The sequence below is a fragment of the Callionymus lyra genome, chromosome 13 (genome assembly GCF_982586985.1).
Source record: "Callionymus lyra chromosome 13, fCalLyr1.hap1.1, whole genome shotgun sequence".
NCBI lineage: Eukaryota > Metazoa > Chordata > Actinopteri > Syngnathiformes > Callionymidae > Callionymus > Callionymus lyra.
Window position 1 is genome coordinate 17,235,657 of NC_141830.1, and position 13,102 is coordinate 17,248,758.

At 39.9% G+C, this 13,102-nt stretch overlaps 1 protein-coding gene across 5 annotated transcripts in view; it reads left to right on the forward strand.

Moving 5' to 3' along the window:
- Positions 1–11,355, forward strand: part of map7d1a (MAP7 domain containing 1a) — a 29,393-nt gene extending 18,038 nt beyond the window's left edge. For 2 of the 5 annotated variants that reach the window (XM_087805303.1, XM_087805306.1), the window contains 14 exons: positions 508–671; positions 736–844; positions 2,108–2,212; positions 2,694–2,819; positions 2,883–3,028; positions 4,018–4,142; positions 4,219–4,457; positions 5,409–5,607; positions 5,723–5,903; positions 6,440–6,544; positions 7,645–7,695; positions 8,352–8,403; positions 9,007–9,249; positions 10,690–11,355. In XM_087805303.1, coding sequence (XP_087661429.1) covers positions 508–671; positions 736–844; positions 2,108–2,212; positions 2,694–2,819; positions 2,883–3,028; positions 4,018–4,142; positions 4,219–4,457; positions 5,409–5,607; positions 5,723–5,903; positions 6,440–6,544; positions 7,645–7,695; positions 8,352–8,403; positions 9,007–9,249; positions 10,690–10,700 — 1,856 coding nt within the window. In that variant the 3' untranslated portion in view covers positions 10,701–11,355. Of the gene's footprint in view, positions 1–507; positions 672–735; positions 845–2,107; positions 2,213–2,693; positions 3,029–4,017; positions 4,143–4,218; positions 4,458–5,408; positions 5,608–5,722; positions 5,904–6,439; positions 6,545–7,644; positions 7,696–8,351; positions 8,404–9,006; positions 9,250–10,689 lie in introns of all 5 variants that reach the window. The other 3 variants (XM_087805307.1, XM_087805308.1, XM_087805302.1) reach the window with 2 other exon arrangements.
- The last annotated feature ends 1,747 nt before the right edge of the window (positions 11,356–13,102 follow it).

Sequence of the window (13,102 nt, forward strand, 5' to 3'; positions counted from 1 at the left end):
GGAATAGTTTTTGCGGAAAACTTATTCTTTCTGATGTAGTTTTGGTTTTATTTTAGGATAAGTTTTTATTTAAACTGACAATGTTTGTCTTGTCAGTATTCATTTGAGGATAAACTGCGTTAACAAATTCTGATATGTTAGTATTTAAAAAAAATCTTCAAAAGCTTCATTTGAAATAATTAAACCCAAATACTTTACTGGTCTGGTCTGGTAACTGTGATATAATTGTCAAAATGGGGTCATTTTGAATTTAAAGAAAAATGAGGTGCAAATTTAAAAGCTACTGTGGCTATGAAGGCAAATGCATTTTCACGCTTTATTGTCCGGCAGATATAAAGAGTCACCGTGTGTTCTTTTTCGGCTTATAAGCCGATGGAGGCGTCAGGTTTTCTCCGCTTTGTTGAGCCTCTAGCTTGAAAATCAACTAATCAATCTGGCAGTGGAAAAAAGGGAAGCTTTCATATTCCATTTTTTCAAATGTAATCCCGGCCTCTTCCGGTGTCACAGAGGCTAAAAAGAGCCAGTGGCTGGAGAAGGAGGAGAAAGCTCGCCAGCTGAGGGAGCAGCAGCTGGAGGAGCGACGGCGGAAACTAGAGGAACATCGGATCAAGGCTGAGAAACGACGAGCGGCCTTAGAAGAACGGCAGAAACAGAAGCTTGAGAAGAACAAGGTAGGTTTAATCCAAAACATGTTTTTTTTTTTTAAATAGTTAAACTTTTATTCATTTGTCGCAGGAGCGATACGAGGCGGCGATCCACCGCTCAGCCAAGAAGACGTGGGCGGAGATACGCCAGCAAAGATGGTCCTGGGCCGGAGGTGTCGGACAAAACCAAAACCAGAAAGGTACGTTAGACATGCCCTCTTGATTCAAGCGACTTGTCGTCTATTTTGTGGATTGGCTGGTTGTCACAGACTCGAAGCCTTAAGATCCTGAACTCTGGGGTCTTGTGATCTGCCATATGCCAGAGGATTTAGAGACGATCAATCATTTGTTTCTCAGGCAGAATCATCTCCATCTGTCCGTCAATGGAGGTAGGAAGTGATGTCAGTGACTTTTGAGGGAATAAAATCAGCCACCGGTTTAAACTAGAAACAAACTTGTGGAGTTTATAGATTTTAGTAACGATAAAGAGTTTTATCGATTGGTAAAGAATCATTTATTCTTATGAATCCACAAATAATCCACTTCACTAATCACTTCAGCTATTTTTGTACATCACTAACTCAACTGTAGGTGAACTAAACAACTTGTTTTTGTCCAAAGACAATGTCCTAGTTATCCAGGATAATCCACAACAATCCCTGCTCTAAGTTTTCACTGGACCTCCTGCTAAAGGGAATAAAGCTTAGTGTGCTTGTATTATCCAAGGTAATGGGAACGCTGATCTGGGGAGATTGTACACACTTTTGTCACGTTTTATAATACGCTGTGTAATGGAAGCTAGTTGTCCTTTTAGACGTTTGAAAAAACACTAATTTAACTGTTGTGATCGTCAAGGTTCTGTGATACACTAACAACAAATGTTTTGTAAATAGGGTTTTGAGTGTGTTTAGTGTTCATTTAAAATAAGTAATATTATGGTGCAGATCAAAAGTGTGTCGAATCTGACATATAATACTATTTTCTATGTTTAGGATTAGATTATGTTCCCTTTACCAAAATAACAAAATGGTAAATTAACTAAATAACCTTTTTTGATGTTTTTTGAATGTTTAAGGTCCATATCAAATGTTTTATAAATATTTACCCCTTAGTGTTGTAACACTGTATCAATGTGTTATTAAGTTTATTATTATATTTCCCACTTGTGTCGTAAATAGGTACTGCAATGTACATTATTTGATTTGCCTTTTTTTTATTTTTACAAATGTACACAAAAGTGTATAAAAACGCGATGAAGCATCTGTGGAGAAAATGTGAAAAAAATTGTGAAAAAAGTCAATGTTACTAACTGTTGCTTTAAGGAAATAAGTACTTTCTTTAGTAGCGTGTGCCCGATGCATGTTTATAAAAGAGACCGTCACGGGACGACACAGGCCCCCCCCCCTCCACCTCAGTCATGTGACCCGTGTGAACATCTGTATGGCGCTCTCTTGGCTTCTCAGGCAGATGCTCAGTGTCAACGGTCAACCTGCCCAAACACGTGGACTCTGTCATAAACGACCGACTCTCCAAGTCCTCTGCCACACTCTGGAACTCCCCCAGCAGAAGTAAGGCTACGTTTGGAATGAACTCCTCCTCCCCCTGTACCCCGTTTACCTGCACCCATCACTCCATCAAGTCGCGTCCCTGTGGCCTCTTTGTTTCTCATTTCTCCGAGGTGGATTTTGGGTGGTTTGGTTTCTGCATGCTGACATTTTAAGCTTGGTGATCAAGTGAATTTTGATTTTGTTGTCTTTGTCTTTTATTTTTTCTTTTGGTGGTTTCATTTCATTCCTGATGTTCCTTCCTCCAAGTGTTGGATTTCAGCTTTACTCAAAGCCATGACTTTATGTTGGTATCACTGTGATTTCACTGTTATGATCTGGGAATTAAGAGGATTATTTAATTAAATTCGCCTTGTTTTTGTTCCTGCTCATTCAAATATGTCTCCACTGCAGCAGCAGCTGCTCTTGACCTTCTGACAAAGGTGGACGCCATCAACTGAGTGTATTTTCCAGTCAAATAATCAACATTTTGTTTGTTCTTCAGCGGCTCGAAGTCTCGCTCTGAGTCCGTGGGAGAGCAGTATCGTGGACCGGCTGACCACCCCGACCTTGTCCTTCCTCGCCCGGAGCCGCAGCGCTGCCAGCGTCCTCAGCAACGGCAAAGATGGACGTAAGTTGTCCCGCTTGAACGTTCTGAGTAGTTTTAATCTAATGAGACGCTTCCCTTCTCTAGACTCTCTTCTCTGTCCTCGCTCGTCATCGGCCAGCCCCCTGACCTTGTGCAACCACCAGCCCCATCACCGCTGCTCTGACCGCTGGAGGGTGACGTCCAGCACACCGGACATTACCCAGAGGCACCACAGACGGAGCTCCACACCTGTGAGTTACTCACACACATTAGTTTTTAATCCGTGATGGGCATTAATGTTTCATAAAGACAATTTTTTCTATAGTGATTAATATTAAAATGATAGATCATGAAAAAAAAAAAATATATATTTCTTAGATATGCGGAGATATAGTGTTATTTTTTATACAATCATATACTGGGAGTCATACACAATTTTGGTTTTGTATATTTCTCTTATATTATTGTAGAATCAAACTGCAATCAACTATTTCAACACTTTTTCTTTTACTCAAACAAGTTTTAACTGTTATCCAACAATTTCAACTATAATCTTACAATTTCCAATTGTAATCCAACATTTTTCAACTATAACCCCAAATATTTTCAGATGTAATCCAACAATTTTCAACTGTAATCCAACAATTTTCAGATTTAATCCAACAATTTTAACTGTAATCCAACAATTTTCTACTTTAATCGAACAATTTTCAACTATAACCAAACAACTTTCAAATATAATCAAACAATTTTCAACTATAATTAAACTATTTTCAAATATAGCCAACAATTTTCTACTGTAAATAAACAATTTTCAACTGCAATTCAACCATTTTCAACTTTAATAAAACAATTTTCAGCTATAATCAAACAATTTTCAATTTAAATCAAACAATTTCCAACTGTAATTAAACAATTTTACACTGTAATCCGACAATTTCCAACTATAATCCAACAATTTTCGATGGTAATCCTGGATTCATTAGATACTTTATAACCATAAATCAACAACTTTCTTGTTTTTGAAATAAACGTCAAAGAAAGAAATGCAAGCAGAGCAAGAGTCTTACAAACACTTGAATAAATGCAGGACAATTTTATTGAATAACAAAAGAGAAAAACAGCCGTTTAAACATCACCACCGATGATGTCAGAAGACAAAATGCTCAGAACCTGCTTGTGGCCCGTGGGCTGCACTTTGCCCACGTTTGAAACAACCCTTTTGTTTGGTCTTGTGCAGCTGGATAAAAACAAGAAAGAAAAAAGGGACAAGGAGCGAGAGAACGAGAAGGAAAAGAGTGCCCTTTCAAAAGTGTTAAAGAAGAGACAGTCTCTCCCCAGTATGAGACACAGACAAGATCTAAGGTAAAGATTGTTCTAATGTTTTAAAATTCAACTTTATGTATTAAAGTCTAATATATATACATATATTTTACTTCAGTCCCAGCCCTTTAGCAAGGCAGCGGCCCTCATCTCCAGCCACGCGTAGAGGCAGGACTGCGTCTCCGAGCCCCGCCGCGTCCCCGAAGCCTCCGTCGACTCGCGGCAGCCCCTCAACCCCTAAAGCTAGGCCCAAGAGAGCCAGGACCCCGGCCAGGATCGACCACCGAACCTGCTCCTCCCCCATCCCGCTGGAGAGAGTGAAGGAGCCTCGTCGATCTGCCACCCCCGAGAGAAGAGGTGAGGCAGAACCTCAAGACGCTGATCGTTCAAGAAATAAGTAACATAAAGAAACAGTGTCTTTTTAAAAGCTAGAACTTGCAAGCATTACAGGTTGGTATGTGAAACTCCAGAGTGGTTTCATCATGATTTTTCTTTGGAAATGTTGGCTTAACAAAAACATCATTTAATCATTTTAATTATAAAGTTCATGTAAGATAGTCTATTTTCTCAGTGATTTTTTGTTTCATATCATAAAATTAAAAGACTTTCAAGCAAGTAATAAGTAAGTAAATTATATTTATCGAGAGCTTTTCCAGACCAGGGTCACAAAGCGCTTAAACAATCAAAACAATATTCAATAAAATATATACTTAAAAGGTCAAGATAACACAGAGAACAACACAGGAGTTCCAGAAAATCAAGGAAAAGCCTGAACAAATAAAAATGTCTTGAGATGTTTCTTAAAGGAGTCAGTAGATCATCAAACACAGAGAGAGAGGAAGATCGTTCCAAAGCTTAGGAGCAACAGTCTGGAAGGATTTCTCTCTTCTGGTCCAGTAGTGTGTTCAGGAACCATCAGTAGATTCTGATCCACAGACCTCAGAGCCCGAGCTGGGGTGTAAGGCTGGATCAGATCACTGATGTAAGGGACTGAGGAGCCTGACCATGAATAGATCTGAAAGTAAGAACAAGAATTTTAAAGTTGATCCTGAAAGAAACTGGCAGCCAGGGAAGAGATTTAAGGATCGGAGAAATGTGAGTTCTTCTACTAGAGCCGGTCAGAACTTGAAATGGACTGTCCACACGTAAAACCTATATTTTACGTTGTCTTAATATTTACTCTGCAAAATAAATTGCTTGTCGATCCATCTCTACATTCTATATTTAGTGTCTAATAACTAAACAGTAAATATACACCTTAGTTATTTATTTTTGCCTCACTTTATTGAAGTTATTATTCCTCTTAAGGCTCCCCACTCGTCCCAGCGGCTTCAACGCCTCCTCCACCGGCCAGGGCGGCCTCGACACCGGACTCCTCCACAAAAACCATGGCGGGGACCAACAGCCAAGAGGAAGCTGCTCGCATTCTGACCGAGAAGCGACGCCAGGCTCGCGAGCAGAGAGACAAGGATGAGCTAGAGCGGCAGGAACAGGAGGAGAAAGAGAGGTGAGATCTTTTCATACTTCTTCTGCTGATCAGACATCCATGAATCAGAGAGTCTGTGTTCTCAATGTTTAAGGTGGCATTAACAGTGTTTTTTTTCCCACAACCTTTTCGTAAGGATCTTGAAAGAGGAGCGGGCGGCCAGGGAGGCGGTGGAGAGACAGCAGAGGGAGGAGGAGGCGCGAGTGATGGCCGAGGAGCAGAGGAGGAGAGACGAAGCTCGACGCCTTGAGGAGGAGAAGGAGGCAGAGGAGAAAGCCAAAGTCGAGCAGGAGGAGAATCTGCGTCTCCAGAAACAGGTTCAGTTCTTCTCCTGTCGCTTTAAACGAGTCAGGACGTCACAGGGTTTTGCTCATGACTGAAAAAAACGTCATTATTAGTAGTATCTTTATCTTTTTAAATTAGATTACATTTTTATGTTATTACACAATATTACCATTAATTTTGTATATTAGTTTGCCAATGATGTCCCAACAGTTGCTTTCACTTCCATCACCTAAATAATTAAATTTGATCCTATGTTCTATAAATATTGATTATTTTGTTTGGTGAAAAGATTTGATCAATTCATTTATTTTATCTTTTTTTGTGCGTCGGTGCGATTTTTCTTTCTATCCTTTACTATTTGGCGACCCCTTGTGGCCATTGCTCCGATTACAGAGCGACTAAAAACGTCTCATGTTCATGTGACTCTTGGAAACGGAATCTCTCGTGTGCGCTTGTAAACAGTAATTGCAGTCACCACACCCTTTTTCACAAAACAAAAAAAAAAACATGTTCTGTTGCTGTGGAGTTTTTTCCCTCCTTTTTAAAGTGTGGTCGGTGTGTGTTTCAGAAGGAGGAGGCTGAGGCCAAAGCCAAGGAAGAGGCGGAGAAGCAGCGACTGGAGAGAGAGAAACACTTCCAGAAGGAGGAGCAGGAGAGGCTGGAGAGGAAGAAGGTAGTGCCCGAAACATCTGTCCTCGTAGCAGGGAATTAAGGGAGGGATGTTTAGTTTGAATAATTCATCTTTGATATTTCAAGTGACTTATGTCGTCTCGTTTTTAAAAGTCTGTGAAACCAAATACGTGTTTTCATCTTATCCTGGATCAGCCGTGTACGTGCCACAATTAAATAAAGCTGGATGTGTGAAGTTATTTATACTGAACAATAACCGCTCTCTTGGAAGCCAAGGCTGTCGTTTGCCACCATTGTTCCACTTTTATTTCCTGCTTATGTCCTCTTTTTATCCAATGGAAACACAGTGTTCTCCTTTGTCCTCGACTGAATAGTAAATCAAAGTTTATTTATTCCCAAAATGAATGCCGAAGTAATGAACCCATTGTCTGTGAATAATCATCCGTCGTAAAGTTAATGGTAGTCAGCTGTGACTTCTGGCTGTTGTTATCTTTTCGTGCGCCAATTATTTTGAAGAAGACACAAATATTTTCTCTCCTTCCTGCTTCTTTGAGTAGGAAAATGTTTCTTGAAGGTTAGTCTTCGCTCGATCAAGGGTCTCTTAACATATTTCCTGTTCGATTCAAGGCTTTTATTCTCCCCCAAGTGAACTTAACTGAGTCTCAGGCTAATTCTTTTGAGAAAATTATCATTATTATTTTACTCAAAACACCGTAATAATTAAAAAAAATATATTTATATGAATAGTTGCTTTTTTCTGTGCAGGCAATGAGTTCACTGAGAGGGAGTGAGATGATAAGAGAGCAGTGTTAGAAAAGTTATTGCTGTCGTGGACTGGGAGGTAGAATAATAACCGTCATAATGAGTCAAAGTTTGTTAAAAGTAAATGTTAATGCATCTTCTTAATTAGCTTATTCATGTCATTTCTTAATAAAGTTAAAACAAAAAAAAGTTGTTTATCTGTTCACTTGATATAGTCCTGATGTTTATTTTTTTCGAACTATGAGATTCCTGGTCATCTGAAACCATAATGAATTGAAGTGAAACAAACTCCAGTCGAGGGGTTTACTCAAGGGGACCTCAATAACGGAGTTACGGATCATAATTGGATCACATTTTAACCTCTGACCTTTCTTTCTGCAGCGTCTGGATGAGATCATGAAGAGGACACGCAAGACGGACGGAGGCGAAAAGGTAATGACGTAGAATTGTTTCATTCTCAGTATTAAACAAGGTATAAAAGAAGTTACTCAGAGCACCAAAATCAAATCGCCGACTGTATTTACTGCACCTTTGTTGTCACAACCTCTGAAATACTTTGATTGACAGCTCCACCTCCAGAGTTGACGTGATATACTTATCTCACAATACAATTCCACGCAATATATTCAGCCTACAATACGAAATATTTTGATACATTTACATCATTTTCTGATTTCAATTTTAGTGACACTGTCATTGGCTTCACTGGGTTAAATGGTTAAAACTTGAAGTCAATATCTGTTCAAACATCAGATTTAAAAGCATCCTCTCGTCCTCAGTCATCACCAGGATCTCAGAGGGTTTAGTCCTTTAGCTGGGGAGGAAGTAATGACCGCTGCCACCTAGTGGCCGGAAGATTGTACGCAACACCAAAATGCACCAAAAAACGCCACGACGAAGATAGTTATAAATTAATAAATAAAAAAAATCAAATTATTTTATTTTACACACGCTTTATTGAAACATAGGCCGTAAAAGAGCTATGCTAAAAATAAAATAGTAATACTTGAAAGCAGTTTTGACAGTCAATTGTCATCGATCTACAGTGCGTTTGTAATGAAACATGTCAACTCACTTTTCTCTTACAGAAAGAAACTAAATCGTCACCGTCTCAGATCAACGGCAAAGACAGCAGCAAAGGTAAGATCGATTCATTATTTTCTCCATGAGTCTCTTGCTCAAAATGCTAAAGAGAGCAGCTGTGTTCGCCGCACAGTTGCAGTCAGACTCCATCACTGAACAAAGAGCAGATTTGCACTTTCTTGTGCTTCCAAACCCCGCAGCGGAAAGTCTGGACAGGAAGTTCGGGCTCAAAGCAGCAGCAGCCTGCAGCCAGTTCTCGCCGTTCGTATTCGCGGCTTTTATGCGATTGATTCATCGAGATTCTTGTCACGGGCTCGAAGATTTACGATTCAAGATGGTCATTGAGCCAGTGATGTGGTCAGATGCCAGTCAGGGTTGGAGATCAGAGGCACCGGTTTGTCCTCCAGCATGTGGACGGGTGACTCAGGGAAGATGGCATCAGTTCCTGCCGGATCCAGATGCTGAGACTATCAAGTAACATCCAGCTTGAACATTTAAAAACCTCTATTTGTTGACATGTAGAAGTATTTAATATGCTGGCCCCAGCCTTTGAAAATCCCATTTGACCGATTTGTTTTTAACGATGGCAGATGTTCTGCCTAATTTCTGGATTTAGAAAGATATCTTCCTCAACCTCTAACAGCTGTTGTCTCCCTGCAGAGATGGACAACAAGACGGAAAACGAACAGAGCTCTTCCGCTCCGGCTGTGAACGGAGTCCAGTCCGTCCGACAGGAAAACGGTCACTTCGAAGAGATCATCCACCTGGCGCACCACGGCAACGGCACCAACGGAACGCAAGAGAAGTCCGACATCTGCGTGTCCGACGAGCCCATCCTCAAGTACGACGGAGAGGAGTCGTTCATGAAGAAAACAAACGCCATGAAACCACAACATGTTGCAGGTACGACGACTCCTCCGTGATTTTTTTTTTTTTAATACATTTGATTGACAAACAAAATAAATATTATCCAAACAGGTCAAGATAAATTAACATGTTAAAAACTAGTGATGGTCTGATGAAGCTTCATGAAACAGTGTCATGGAGTTTAGAGGTCAGTAGGTGGCGCCATCAGTTTAAAAATGATGTGATGTTTCATTAGAACAGTTGTTTAAAAACAAAGTAAAATAGCGCAGAGACTGCCATCTAGTGGACTCTGAACATAATGACACTGCTTCATGAAACTTCATGACAAATCAATAAAACAACTTATTTAATTCAACAATTTGTGCTGGCTAAGGGGCGTAAAATGGTTTAAGTGAAACAGGAATTGAACCGGTGAAAGAAATAAATTAGATAAACTATATACTATTCATTTGTATTCTTAATTTTCTTTAAGTGCAGGCAGAGTAAGGGAGTCCAAATACAGGGTCAAGGTGACCCGAAGGCCGAAAAACAAATGTGTTTGTGGTTGTGTTGTTTCTGGGTCAAGGTGCGTGACCTCCCTGGCTTTACAGAAAACAATATGCAGTGGTGGAGGTTGTTTAACGCGACACAGAGACAACACAAGGGATACCACAAACACACTCCGGTCACTTTTACCCTGAGATAACAAGGATTAAAGAATAAAGATAATCACTTCAAATGTTATCGTTTATAGTTACAGATAAAATAGAAAAACTCAGCCTAAATTCAATTAAACAACAAAGTATGTATCAAATTTGCCCCTGGTCAGTTGAGTTTGAGACCCCTGGGGTTAGAAGATTAAACAAAAAGATTTCAAGATTGAAATTAATCCAAAAGGAACTTCATAACACCACAAAAATGTAATAATCTGTTCCTCCTTTTATGAGCAATGCTTAATGAAAGTTTAATCTAAATACATTTTTAACTTTTACCTGCTCAGTATGAGCGAGGGATCAGGTTTCAAAGGAAAGATTCCCTAAAGAAACGTCAAGTAGCCAGAAATACCAAAACCACACTCGAGAGCGAGGACCCCCCCGTTGGGTTGCAAGTGTCGCTACAACGTTCCACTCACGCCCGTCGGGTCGCGCCGAGGCCATATGAAAGGAAGACGGCAGTAAACAGTGCGCGTCTATACAACCGACGACAGCTTTAATTAATCACTCCGGCCTCCAGCCAGCGTGGATCGCTAGAATAGCTGAGCTGACGGAGACACTTCTTTCACGATCTTTTCGCCCGCCAGGGAAACGAGACCCCCGAGGTAATTAAGCGTCACGTCAGGCCGCACTCATCTCCCCCGCCTAGCGGCGCCGCCATGCTCACCTGTCGCTTCACTTCTGTAAATGTTAGACACTCGATATTTGTGAGCCCAAAAGGACACTCGTGGGTTATAGAGGTGTTTTGAAAGCTCATTTTTCCTCTGACTTTATTTTTTCACAGAGGTCCTGTAACGAGCTTTAGTGTTGAAGTGTTCACTGCCCCCCCGAGGCCGCTGACCTCCCGCCAGCCACGCCATCCAGTGGGGGAAGCCATGTGACCTGTGCCAATCAGCGACCTTTACCCCTTTGACCCCCCTAACCCGCTTCTGTCTGGAGGGGGACGCACACGCCTGACAATACGGTGACAGGGACTCGTGACTTGCAGGTGCGTCAGGTGATGGTCGCGGCACTGGATCCACGCACCTTATGAGAAGAACACGTTTATTTAACGATGGGTACATTTGTGAATAATGTAAATGAGAAGACAGTGTGAGGATTTTTTTTTTTTTAGAAATGTCTTGAAAAGGGATTCAGTTACGGCTACTCTGCCGAGTAGAACCTATGTTCATGTCGTTGTCCTGCTGTGTAAAAATCTAACTGCAAGAGTTTTGTAAAGACTTTAGGTTGAAAACACTAACTGTAAACACTGTCCATTACTTAAAAAGCTACTGTTTGATCGTACGCAAACATGTTTCCATGACAGGTTAAAAGAAAATCTGCTACTAAATAGCTTATTGTGTAGCATGGTTGTTCGCATTTGGACGGAATAAAATCAACAGGATACAAATGTGTTTCATTTACGATGTCGATGGGATAATCTTGAGTCTAATAAAAGACAAAAAGTTCAGTCTCTTGTTTTTTTTTTACACTTCTTTGTTGAAATTAATCTTTCAAGCGAAAAGAAAAAAATGACCTTAACCCATATGTTATCTGAGGGTCAAGGTGACCCGGAGGCGCAGAAACAAATGTGTTTGTGGTATCCCTTGCCTCCGTTTTCCGGGCCGACAAAATAGTGTAAACATTCGTGTTATTGTTGTATCTTATTAGAAGTTTTAAATGTATTTTGAGGGACAATTGGGAATGAGGGAAATTAGAAAATAAGGTCCAAAAACAAAGGAAAACAAGTGCTGTGTGAAATGTTTAGTTAGCTGACAGAAATAAAATTACTAAATTCAGTAAAACAAGAGCAGCTTAAACATGTTGACTTGAAAAAAAATAAAAATAATCAAGTGCACTAGTGTACACACTCGTTGACACTGAGAAACAACAGGCAGGTGATGAAATTAAAAGTTAAATTCACCAACAAAAGTTGTGGAAATTATAGACAGCAGGTGAATCCTGGTCTGTTTTAACTCAGACGTGCATTCCACTTGTGCTTAGAAGTTGAAGTTTAATGTTTCCATTTGCAACCCAGATGTCAAAAAATAAGATAAATGTACCTGTGTCCTTATAAGCTAAGGGGCATCATTCTTATTTCATATTTTTCGGGGTAAATTCTCCAACTTTACCACACAGAGGTTTGTTTTTTCAAAGGTTACTTGAACTTATGTCAGACTTAATATTAATATAACATCCGACTGTGTTCATTTCTCATTAAAAACAAATATCTAGTAGGTAAATGTATGAAGTTCACCAATGGCTGTTGTACTGACTGCACAATGACTTATTTTAATACAAATAGTTATTTAATCTACTTCAAGGTGTTACAATGGTGAAGGCAAACAATCTCACAGCAATAGCTTAGATGGAATAAGGCCCTATTTTCAAGTACTTTTCAAAAAAGTCCTAGAATCTACCCCCCGTTTAAAAAACCTCCACCAGAGGGCGCACATCTGCAGGTTAAAGGAAACACAGGTTACCTTTTTCTAGATTCAACCCTTAAAATTGACTTTAGTCTACTTTTACATAGATGCAGAGGCAAGCAAAGCACTAATGAAAAAAGAGCATTACGGGCTTTAAATAAACAGCTGGGCAGATGAGAGCAGTTCTCTCAAGGGGGACGTGAAGACCAGTGGGCTCTATTTTTAGGGAGGTGTCAGAGGGGCAGGACATAGTGGCGTGGAGAGTCGTGACAAGGTCCTGGGTGGAAAGGAAAATGAGTGATGGTTTTTAAATGAGAAGATTATTTATGTCACTTCTTGTGATTTTTTATTTTAAATTTAAAATAAACAACTTCATGACAGTGCTCACATGAGTGTGAGTCCGCCCGGCTGCCACTGGACCACTTCTGGCTTTTCCCCCCTTTACTTCCCTGTGAAAGCCAAAATGTTACTGATAGCATGGGCTCCTTTAATTGAAAATATCTTTATGAAAAATGTGTGTACAAAAGTTGCGAAGAAATCTGCGACCATTGCTTTCCTGTTTCAATTGCTCTCAAAAGTGTTAACATTTAGTAAACAGATCAAATACTTTTTAGTAATTTCTATCAAAAACATAGAACACTTCTCATCATGCATTCATTAAAAATCTGTCAATAATAAAATAAAATTATGTAATAGCAAGGATCTGGCGATACCATACGTTACACAATAAAGGGACAACGTTACAATATATTGCGATACTTAAGGAAAAAGGATATATTGGTAGTATTTTCT